Here is an 11,779-nt window from a genome sequence, read left to right as displayed (position 1 = left end):
ATTTGATAGAGGAACATCTTCTGTATTTATCTGAAATTTGATTATATTAATCCAAAACTAGATTTGTTTGAAGATTAGGATTATAAAAAAATAATAATGTTTCAACATTATTGAACAAGGACTTTTTTTTATGACAATGATTGATATGATATGTCTACAAGCAATTAATGGATTTGCATATCCCTAATTCATCCAAAACATGGACAACCCTCCTCGATCGTTGAGATTAAGAGCATCCTCTAATTCTATGCCTGTAGCGAGGAATAAAAAGCTTTGCAGTATTGTGCTATTCTCAAATGTTATCACAAGGTTGAGAGAATATCATTTGATGAATTTATCAATCATGTGAGTACTTCCAGAGAAACCGTATTAACAAAAAGGAAAAAGGAAATGAACAAGAAATTGATAAGGCCAAAATGGGTCGTGGGGACATGAGATCATGAAATCATACCTTGGGTGGATGACCATATCTGCCTTATTATTGAAGGGTCCACCTCTGCATTCGTTGCCCTGTCATTTTCAATTTTTGCAATTGTCGGTGCACGAGAGTCATATTCTAATTTTTTTATCCTATCACTATGCAGTGCTCATTGTTATATCAAGAGAACACATCTCAAGGTTGAGATATGCAAAAAATAAGCAGCTTAATTCTCCGATCAGGGTGAGCTACGTACATGGATTTGGAAAGTGTTGAGACATCCAGTGAGTTGCTTCATGCTCAAGGTCATGTCTGGAACCATATATTCAACTTCATCAACTCCATGTCACTGAAATGTGCCATTCAACTAGGCATCCCAGACATCATCCACAACCATGGCAAGCCCATGACTCTTCCTGAGCTGGTTGCTAAGCTCCCAATCCACCCAAAAAAGGTTTGGTGCGTGTATCGTCTCATGCGCATTCTTGTTCAATCTGGCTTCTTTGCTAGGCAAAAAGTTGAAGAAAGTGAGCAAGAAGAGGGGTATGTGCTTACACATGCCTCTAGGCTCCTGCTAGAGGACGATCCCTTGAGCGTAAGGCCCTTCTTGCTTGCCATGCTTGACCCAATTTTAACTAAACCGTGGCATTATGTGAGTGCTTGGTTTCAAAATGATGATCCCACCCCCTTCGACACTGCTCATGGGCGGACGTTTTGGGACTATGGTGGCCATGAACCCAAGATCAACAATTTCTTCAATGAAGCCATGGCTAGTGATGCTCGCTTAGTCACTAGCGTGCTGATTAAGGACTGCAAGGGCGTATTTGAGGGGTTGAACTCATTGGTTGATGTAGGGGGTGGCACTGGAACAGTGGCTAAGGCCATTGCTAACGCTTTCCCACACTTGAACTGCACTGTGTTTGATCTCCCGCACGTGGTTGCTGGCTTGGAAGGGAGCAAGAACTTGAACTACCTTGGAGGCGACATGTTTAAAGGAATTCCTCCTGCAGATGCAATTTTACTCAAGGTATATTAACTTGTTTGACCATTTTTCTGAACTTTGTTTGAGAAAGAGGGAAAAGTAAGAACAAAAATATTAAGACAAAATTTATAAGTGAATTTTGCATCAGCCATATTGAGTTATCACCTTAATTCTTCTTCCCATTGTTTGATTAAAAAGAGATCAAATAACCCCAATTTGTAAATCTAATTCCCCATATTTCTTCATGAAAAATAGTCACTTTTGACAAAAATTCCATCAATTTTTTTCTTGTAAAAATAAGGTTATATTTGGAATGTGTGTTTTCCAAAATAATTTTTTAAAATTATTCTCTAATATTTCATAAAACAAAAGTTTGTTTGAAAATTTAAAATATTTTTAACTTATGTTTTATATTTTTAAATATATTTTAAAAGTAACTTGTATATATAGTGTATTTTTAATCATTTTAATGTTTATATTTTTTAAAAAAAGAAAATAAGTAAAAATAACTAAAAAAATATTTTCTAAAAAGACCATATTTTCTGTTTTTAACAACATAAAAATATTTTCTATTTTCTAGTTATTAAATAGTTTCTTAGGAATAAAAAATGTTTTAAAAAATAATTAGCATGACCTAAATTCTATGTTAAAGCTTATAAGCAAATAATTGAAATATTGAAGGAAATTTATATATATATATATAAAACACAGGAGAGGTTAGAGTAACAAATTTGGTATCATTTCGTATTAACCCTGAGATAGAAATATAAAAGCAATTATAGTTGAAAACCTACGTTTGGAACGAGCATGTGGAAGTCGTACATTTGATAATTTATTGCTGAAAGACGTCATGGATGAAGTCATGGTTTTGATCCTTAAGAATCTTCATGCCAAATGTATAGGCAATATTGTCATACAGTTTTAAGGAAATTAAAGCTTCTAACCCTTTCTTATCATGACTCAAATAACAAGCAGTGGATATTACATGACTGGAACGACGAAGAATGTGTCAAGATACTCCAGCAATGCAGACAGGCGATTCCAAGCAAGGAGAAGGGAGGCAAGGTGATAATAATAGACATGATGATGGAGAACCAGAAAGGAGATGATGAGTCCATGGAAACACAGCTCTTTTTTGATATGCTGATGATGATTTTGGTCACGGGTCAAGAGAGGAACGAAAAAGAATGGGAGAAGCTGTTCTTGGATGCTGGTTTCAGTGGCTATAAGATAACCCCTATACTGGGTTTAAGGTCTCTTATTGAAGTTTATCCTTGATCAAAATCTAGTGGTACTAGTATTTGCAAATATGTTTGCACTAAATCTAAATAAAGTGCTCTGGCAAGAATGTTGGAGATCAGGACCCTATCAAGTTTGTGTTCGCATGCAGGCATATTAATAATCTTTCTGGGAGTATGAAGAATCTCTGTTAAATAACTTGATATTTAACTTGTCTGATAATGAAGTAGTGTTTGCTGTTATATTGTTTTGCCTTCTGTCGAATGTTGGGGGAACTTGAATGAACTTGAATTTCAGTTGTAGAAATTTGTCAAATTAATAATTCGTTTAATAGCAATTTTAGGAAATGTTTTTAGTTTAAAAAATACTTGTTTCATAAAATGTAAGAAACATTTTTAAAAATTTGAAAAATCATTTCTACTGTTTTATGAAAAAACACTTGATATGAAATTCTTTAAAAACCACTTTTAGATCAAACACTTCTACGAAAAACATCTTGTATAAAAATATTGATAATGAGTGCAATTAAAAGTATTTTTATTAAAAATATTTTTAGTGAAAGTGTTTTTAGAATAATCACATCTCAAATGTTTCTCCAAAAAACACTACAATGAATTTTATTAACACATTTTTCATATTTTTAAAAGTGTTTTTAAAATTTTACCAAACATCTTTTTTTTTTTTTTTTAAAGCAATTTTTAAGTTAAAAACATTTTCTTGTTAATTGAGAATGATTCATTTTGTTTTTTTTTTTTTCCTTAAAATGCAACCAAACCACTATTTGCATTGGAAATCGGCAACCAAAAAAATCTTCTATCTTCATGACTATGTTTTTAGCCTGAAAATATTAAAAAAATCATTTTCTTATATCATAAATAATATGAAAAAACATCACATATACTTAAAACTAAGTTAAAAATCTATGTATTTTACTTTTACTTTTTCTCTTTATTTTCTCTTTTCTTATTTCCCTTCTTCTAAACATAGTCCCTCTATACCTTTGACTAAAGCAACCATCAACATATTAAAAAAAAAAAAAAAAAGAATCCTGTTTAGACATTCTTATTTTCTCCTTTCTGGTTCTTGATGATCACAATATCTCAATCCTCCTTGCTCTGAATTGCCTCTTTTCATGGCTTTAGTATCTTCATGCCTCCTTAGTCAGTAGCTCCTAGAAGTACTGGTTTGCTGTGATCCGATCCACCAAGATTGCTTTCAGCCCTCAATGTTCAACGACAAGATCACAACATCTTCGGGTCCCTACAGGCACCAAATATATAGCTCTCAGGACAAACTACCATTTAACTCTGAAACATAACATATATATATATATATATATATAACTTGACACTCGATTGCCCCTCTAACAGCCATAGTTGGAAGTTTCTCATTACATCTTATGTCACATCTATTATTTTATCAAAAATATCTAATTAAAATGAGGATTAAGTTTGACTGTTAACAGTGGCAATCACATGAAATGTAATTTAAACCTCTCACCACAATTAATTAAGGTCATTCATTAATTAAAGTCTATTAGATTTACCTTATAAGGTAAATACAGTCAAAGTTCAATTATGACAAAATAAGCATATACTCAAAAACTTCATTCTTAGAATTTCTATTAGAACATTCACCTCTTGAAAAGTGAAACAAATATTCTCAACATCGTTGATGTGTGCATATGGCTTCTTATTCCCATTTTCTCTAAAAATTGTTGACACTAGCTAAGGGCTTATAATGGCATGTCCTTGTAGAGTGACAAAACATGAAGGCGTGCTTACTCTTAGTGGATTAATATGAAATATCATTTATTTGTATGCATTGAACAACATGACGTTAGGATTATTTTGACTATGTTGATCTTCTTAGTTCTCGATTGGTACTTGGTTTGGATGCTTAGGATTTTAGAGTTTGTATAATCTATTTACATGATCTCTTATCTTGCCAAGCATAAAATATCATAACACAAACTTGCAACAAATTCCATATATCAAAACTAAAAAAAAAAAAAAACTCAATGAATATAAAACAAAAATACTAAAGAAAAAAGAATAACTAACTTTACTAAAATCAACTAATCTACTCAAAATAAATCAATTACTTTGTCTAAAACAACTCAAAAAGCATCAATAACCGGCAATGACACCATTTGCTTGACCAATCTATCTTAGATTTAGATAAAAATATGATTTGCAATTAGGCATAATAGCCTCAATTAAGGAAAGTAGGCTCTCATGGATTACAATATGTCAATTATTGTTCTCAAGACTAACATTCTTAGTATCTTGTTATTTAAGATGAAGTAATTAATGGACTAAAAATTTCTATAAATACTCATATTAATTAGCCAAAAATTGAGATCAGTGTGAATTATTAGACAAATAAATTTATGAATGAAACAAAAAAACAATGGAAAAGTAGTTAGAGAATTTCACAAATTAGATAGACTTTGAATTTATTGAGAGAAAATAAGTAAAAATCTTAGTTTTGGAGATCCAAAGTGAATCCAAGAATAAATCAAATATGAAAAATGATTTAAATCTTAAACTTAGATTTGAAAATGTAGACTAGATCTCCAAATTAATTTCTATTAGATTAAATTCATTACTTTGTTTCTCATATTAGCTTTTTAACTATAGACTCATCTAGTAGATTGATCTCAACTTTGATAATAATAAATGAAAACAAGTTATCCAATGATATTTATAACATAATTGGAACCAAGTTAAGCAATGATTGTATCTAAACCAAGAAGAATTACATAGAAAATTTCAAAATCTCAATCAACAACTCCAAACAGAGAATTAAGTAAGAATTTTCCCATATTTCTATATTTCCAAAGTGAATTCTCCATCTTCCTTGCTACATTATTCTCCATATCAAAACTCTAACTCATTAATGGTAAAAGAAATTATTAAAAAAAAAAATTCTTTTTGTCATTGTGTTTGGTTGCAAAGAAAATAAGAAAATTCTAGAATTTGAGAGAAATATTTGAAATTCAAGAGAAAATCAAATCTTCCTTTTAAATATAATCATGATCTCAATCCCTCTTCGCATGGTTGTTGTTCTTTGTATTTATAATTGTTGTAGTATGTGGTTCATATTTGAGCGAAAAGACATATGGAGGAAAATGGGCAAAATGTTGGAGCGAAGTGGAGTGAAACGAGAGCGTAGCGAGGGCATTTGTCATTCATGCTTGTACTTCTTTTGTTATGGGGCGAATAATAGGTTGGGGGTGTGGGGGGCAACGCTCCCCACGGTACGGTTCAGGGGTATTTTTGAAATTTCATTCCTAAGAGTTGGGGTATTTTTGAAATTTCATTCCTAAGAGTTAGTATAAATACCCTTTTATGTAATCCTAATTTGAATATAGTGAATATCCTCTTTTCCTGTTCCTGTGGACGTAGGCAATTAGTCAAACTACGTTAAATCTCCGAGTTCTTCTTTCTCATTTTTCTATTTTTTCACCATTAATCATTACACGGATTCCAACAATAACTAACCTATATATAGACATCAAAATGGATACGTTGCAATCCCTTACTAGCCTTAGCAACCTGTTATCAAGCTTACAAGCAGCAAAATGAGAAATAGTCACTTAACAAAAATATAGTCAACAAATTACACAATTCCCCATTTCGATTTTTTGCAGTACCAGGAATTGAAATTTCGATTTACTACCTCTGCATAAAAGTAGCTATTGGGTTCACTTTATAGAGCCATTTCAATTCCACATGCCTAAAAGTGAAAGCTTTGATTTTGTCTATAGCCAAATCGATGTATAATATCCTCCACACTCTCTCAACATAGAAATTGAAGTGTGAGAGGGAAATCATTTAGAAAATCAAAATAGATATTTGAAGTGAAAATCCAAATGTTTTTGAAAATAGATTTGTAAATTGAAGTCAAAATTGAAATGTTTTCTTATTGCAAATGCTTCCAAACATTCCAAAAATTGTTTCATCTTTCATCCATACAGTGTCATCCCATGCACTCACTCTTTCTCCTTCTTTTTACCTCTTTCATTCATTCCCTACTTATATTCTTACACATTTCCCTTCTCTTTTAGGTGATCTCTAATCATCAAACATGTCCTTTTTACTTCCCATCAACCTTGCACATAGTTTCCTTGCAAAACTTTTCAAAAGACTATTGTTTCCTTTTTTCTTTTTTTTTTCTTTGTTGTATTTTACTCCTCAAAAACACATATCAGCTCCAATTAGGACTTAGTTCACATTCAAGGTAATAAAAAAATAACTAATTAAATCATAATAAAAGTCATATTTTAAGTACAAAGATCAATAATTTTTGAGTCTTAAGTAGCACACTTTGTGGATTTCTATTTTGATGAAATAATTTTTGCCCCTTTGTAGGAGAGGATAAGTTGATTCTAGACAAATAACAAGAAATTTCTTAAAATGAATCAAATTTAACTCATTTGAATTCTTATTCTAATTAATGTAAACTAAAAGTTCAAATGATCATTCATTTTTAAAGGCTTGGACATTAATTACTAGAGATATCCATTAATGTGAAGAAAGTCACAAAGTCATGTGCCTTAGTTGTAAATATTTGAACATGGATTGATGTACATATAACTATGTCATAACAAATTAATCTAAGGCATGCTAGCATAATATATTTGTTAGATTAAAAGACACAATTCATAAGAAGAGGAAAATAGATAGAAAATTTTTATCTTTTATGGAGACAAAAGCGCTAGTAATCCCAACTTGATAAACAAAGAGCCCTTGCTAAGGTTCAAATTGAAAAGCTTACACCTTAAGAAGTACAAATTAAGCAAATAAGCCTCAAAGAAGAAAGATTTATTAACGAGCCTTATAGTTTTTAAAAATAATTTAAAACTCAAAATTAGTGATTTAGTTAATACTATAAAAGTTATTAACAAAAATTGCTTCAAAACCAAACATAGTTTTTGCAAATTTTTTCACTTGATAAATAGATCCTAAATTAAATAAGACTTAATATATTAGATTCGTTAACAAATTTATTAATTTTAAAAAATAATTTCATACTACAAAAGTATAATTACCATTGAAAATTTACAAATTAAAATTGGTCCAAAATAACTTTGTTGTTACTCTTTTACATATCTATATTTTTATAGGTTTTCTTACTAGAAAAATGAGCTTCGAAATAAAGTTAAACTTAATTATTACTAAGTTAAATAATTTTTAAAAATAATTTGAAACTAAAAAATACATCCAATCACTATAAGAAACAATAGACCAAAACAAGTACATAATAACTTATGACTTTATTTTATGAAGATGTTAATATTCATATTTTTATAATATATATTAAAATAATATCATTTTTTTATTAAATATAGAAATTATGATTTTATTATAATATTAGTATTTATATTTTACGACAAACTATTTATTTTCTAATTTATGCATAATTACAAAACTATTTTATTTTTAATAAGACTTGATTTAATATTGTATTTATTGAATTTACAAATTATTTATAAAATCAAAATAGAAAAATTATCTAAATGAGTTTTTTGCTCTTTGTTTTTTGTTCTCTGAGAAGTGATTTTAAAAATAGTTGATTTTCTTGCTACTAAAAAAAAAAAAGTATCAGAAAACATTTGCAAAGCATACCCTGAACTTCTTGGAAGCTCTAACTCTTATTCTCTAGTTAACTTGTAACCTTGAATGAGTTATATTACGTTTTCTTCTAATGTCATTGCTTCTCATATGAATTGCTCCCCTTTAGAGTTGGGGATATCCAGTCATTGTAATCATCCTTTTGGCAAGCCAGTCACGGTGAGCATCTTTTCAATCAATCTAAAATTTGATTATTAAATCCGACAAATAAATATGTTTTAAGATCATGATTAATATAAAAGTGGAATTATTACAAGTAATAATTGATAGCTAGCTATGTTCATAAATGACCCTTGATTTGGATATATCCACTTATCCTTAAAATAAGTCATCTATAATTGACCTCCATTGTTGATCAGATTGAGAGTATCCTTCCATTCTGTGTCATACTATTTTTTAGGCAGGAATACAGCATTAAGAAAATATTTTTCCACAATTTTTTAGGCAGGAATACGTAATCCTGTTTCCAAACTACCTGTATAGCGTTTAAATTTGTTTTATGAGACATCATCTACATCTCTTTCGAAGTAACATGGCTCGACTAAAGAAATCTGCAAATCTCATTGTCTTATTCCAGACTTTGAACTGTTCTACTTCTCCAATGATGTCATGAGATTCAGAAGAGATTTCGTTTACTGAATGTATCAATCACATGGGTTCTGGGGATAACCCAATTCCCAAAAAATGAAATCATTGGTAAAGACAAAATAGAATGGGGGGTCGGGGTGGTTGGGTGGGGCATGAGGAAAAATCATAGTTGGGTGGCTGATCATCTGCTGCATTATTGAAGGGTCGACCTCAATGATTATTACCTTATCGTTTTTAATGTGACCTATTGTGGGTGAGTGTACCATTTTTGGAAATTTTATAGCTTCACAGTCCAAGGCCGATTGCTATATGAAGAGATCAAGTCTCAAGGTAGGAGTACGCAAAAAATAACAATCTCAAGATATCACAGCGAGATACATGGCTTTGGCAGTTGGTGAGACATCGACTGAGCTACTTCATGCTCATGCTCATGTCTGGAATCATATATTCAACTTCATAAACTCCATGTCACTGAAATGTGCTATTGAACTAGGCATCCCAGACATCATCCACAACCATGGGAAGCCCATGACTCTTTCTGAGCTGGTTGCTGAGCTCCCAGTCAACCCAGAGAAGACGAAATGCGTGTACCGTCTCATGCGCCTTCTTGTTCAGTCTGGCTTCTTTTCCAGGAAAAGAGTCCAAGAAAGCGGGCAAGAAGAGGGGTATGTGCTTACACTTGCCTCTAGGCTCCTCCTAAAGGACGACCCCTTGAGTGCAAGGCCCTTCTTGCTTGCCATGCTCGACCCAGTTTTAATTACACCATGGCAATATGTGAGTGCTTGGTTTCAAAACGATGATCCCACTCCATTCGACACTGCTCATGGGCGGACATTTTGGGATTATGCTGGCCATGAACCCAAGCTCAACAATTTCTTCAATGAAGCCATGGCTAGTGATGCTCGCTTAGTAACCAGCGTGCTGATTAAGGACTGCAAGGGCATATTTGTGGGGTTGAATTCATTAGTTGATGTAGGGGGTGGCACAGGGACAGTGGCTAGGGCCATTGCCAATGCTTTCCCACACTTGAACTGCACCGTGTTAGATCTCCCCCATGTGGTTGCTGGCTTGGAAGGGAGCAAGAACTTGAACTACCTTGCAGGGGATATGTTTGAAGCAATTCCTCCTGCAGATGCTATTTTACTCAAGGTATATTGACTTAACCTTTTTGCTAAGAAAGACGAAAAATAGGAAAGAAGAAATGTTAAAGAAATAATTTATATATAGTTAGTTATATATAGGTTTATTTTTTCACATTATACTCTATATTATCACTGAGAAAGAAACATAAAAACAATTATAATTGGTCAACATTGGACAGTATTACATACATATGATAAAATTTATGGGATTGTTACATAAATTTAGGAAATTGAAACTTCTAACTGTCTCTTATGTTGTCGCAAACAACAAGCAGTGGATATTGCATGACTGGAACCATGACGAATGTGTGAAGATACTCAAGCGATGCAGAGATGTGATTCCAAGCAAGGAAAAAGGAGGAAAGGTGATAATCATAGACATGATGATGGAGAACCAGAAAGCAGATGATGAGTCCATCGAAACACAACTCTTTTGGGATATGCTGATGATGATTGTGCTAACGGGCCAAGAGAGGAACATTAAAGACTGGGAGAAGCTCTTCTTTGATGCTGGTTTCAGTGGCTATAAGATAACTCCCATGCTGGGTTTAAGGTCTCTCATCGAGGTTTACCCATGATCAATATATATGTTGGTAGTAGTATGTGCAAATATATTTGCACTAAATAAACTGTGGTTAGAATGTTGTAGACCGTATCAAGTTTGTGTGTGCTTGAAGGAATAATGATCTCTCTCTGAGGCTATGAATAATCTCTGTTATGTAACTTGATATTTAAGTTCTGTAATAAAGAAGTATTATTTGTTGTCATATTGTTTTATTTTGTATTAGCTGGTTGTGGAAGTTTGGCAAATTTCAGCTGCAGAAAAAAACCATATTTGGCTGGCAAGAATTGGTATATAAGTTGCCATTTGTTTTGAATCAGACAACTGTGGTACTGTGGTCAACATATCAACTAATGAATCGCTGAACTTTATATATGTTGTATATTTTGTAAACAAGGATTTAATGATTTGTTAAGGACCAAATTTTACTGAGCAGGCTCTGACTTCATGACAAGGTTAGGTTGAAGATTATCTGAACTTTGTTAAATACGACCTTCAATTGTCTTAAAAGAAGCTTCCAACTGCTACTCAATTAATTTATTTGATCTTATGGATTAGAACACCTTGAGGTAAGACACAGAGTTAAAACCTTCTTCAGAAAAGTGGGATTAAGGTTTTAGTGGAAACAGGTTGAGGAACTTTTTATAAGAGATAAAAAAAAAAAAATTAAATTTAAAAAGAAAGAAAGATGAAGAAGACAATTAGTGCATTTAGCAAAATGGATGAAATTTTACAATAGAAAAGAGAAAAAAAAATTTGAAAAATGGGTGCATTTAGCAATGAGTGAATTTGAAAAATAGAAAATATAGAACGACTAAGAAAAAAAAAGAAGATAGGTATATTTAGCAACCTGCATGGATTTGTAAAGTACTTGAGACATGCTACCCTTTTTGAGCACCTTGGGAGGATTATTTTTTCTTTTACAACCTCTAGCCGGATTGCAACAACCAAACATCCATTCTTCTTAAAATTGGGCACTAAAACGTAATTTTCCCCAAGTTTAAGGCAATAATCCATACATAATGAGCATTTATATTGTCAACAACCCCCATTATTCTCAATTGTTATTCCACCTTATCCACATCATATACTATATAGGGGAATGGAAATGAATATTTTGTTTCCATTCCTATTTCTCAGCGGATAGAAATGAATTTGATGATTTCATTTCTAACATTTTGATGAACTTAAGAATGCAAGATTGGAATG

General features: G+C 31.9%; 2 protein-coding genes across 2 annotated transcripts; both read left to right on the top strand.

The window, feature by feature from the left end:
* Nucleotides 1–613: 613 nt before the first annotated feature.
* Nucleotides 614–2,881, top strand: LOC117926835 (trans-resveratrol di-O-methyltransferase-like). Its single transcript, XM_034846125.1, has 2 exons — nt 614–1,445; nt 2,376–2,881. The coding sequence occupies exons 1-2, from the start codon at nt 675–677 to the stop codon at nt 2,676–2,678; spliced, it is 1,074 nt and encodes a 357-aa protein (XP_034702016.1). The 5' UTR covers nt 614–674; the 3' UTR covers nt 2,679–2,881.
* A 6,304-nt stretch (nt 2,882–9,185) lies between these two features.
* Nucleotides 9,186–10,775, top strand: LOC117926834 (trans-resveratrol di-O-methyltransferase-like). Its single transcript, XM_034846124.1, has 2 exons — nt 9,186–10,015; nt 10,284–10,775. Exons 1-2 carry the CDS (start codon nt 9,245–9,247, stop codon nt 10,584–10,586), a joined length of 1,074 nt encoding a protein of 357 aa, XP_034702015.1. The 5' UTR covers nt 9,186–9,244; the 3' UTR covers nt 10,587–10,775.
* The last annotated feature ends 1,004 nt before the right edge of the window (nt 10,776–11,779 follow it).

The sequence above is a fragment of the Vitis riparia genome, chromosome 12 (assembly GCF_004353265.1).
Source record: "Vitis riparia cultivar Riparia Gloire de Montpellier isolate 1030 chromosome 12, EGFV_Vit.rip_1.0, whole genome shotgun sequence".
Classification (NCBI taxonomy): Eukaryota; Viridiplantae; Streptophyta; class Magnoliopsida; order Vitales; family Vitaceae; genus Vitis; species Vitis riparia.
This window is presented reverse-complemented; position numbering and strand designations above follow the sequence as displayed.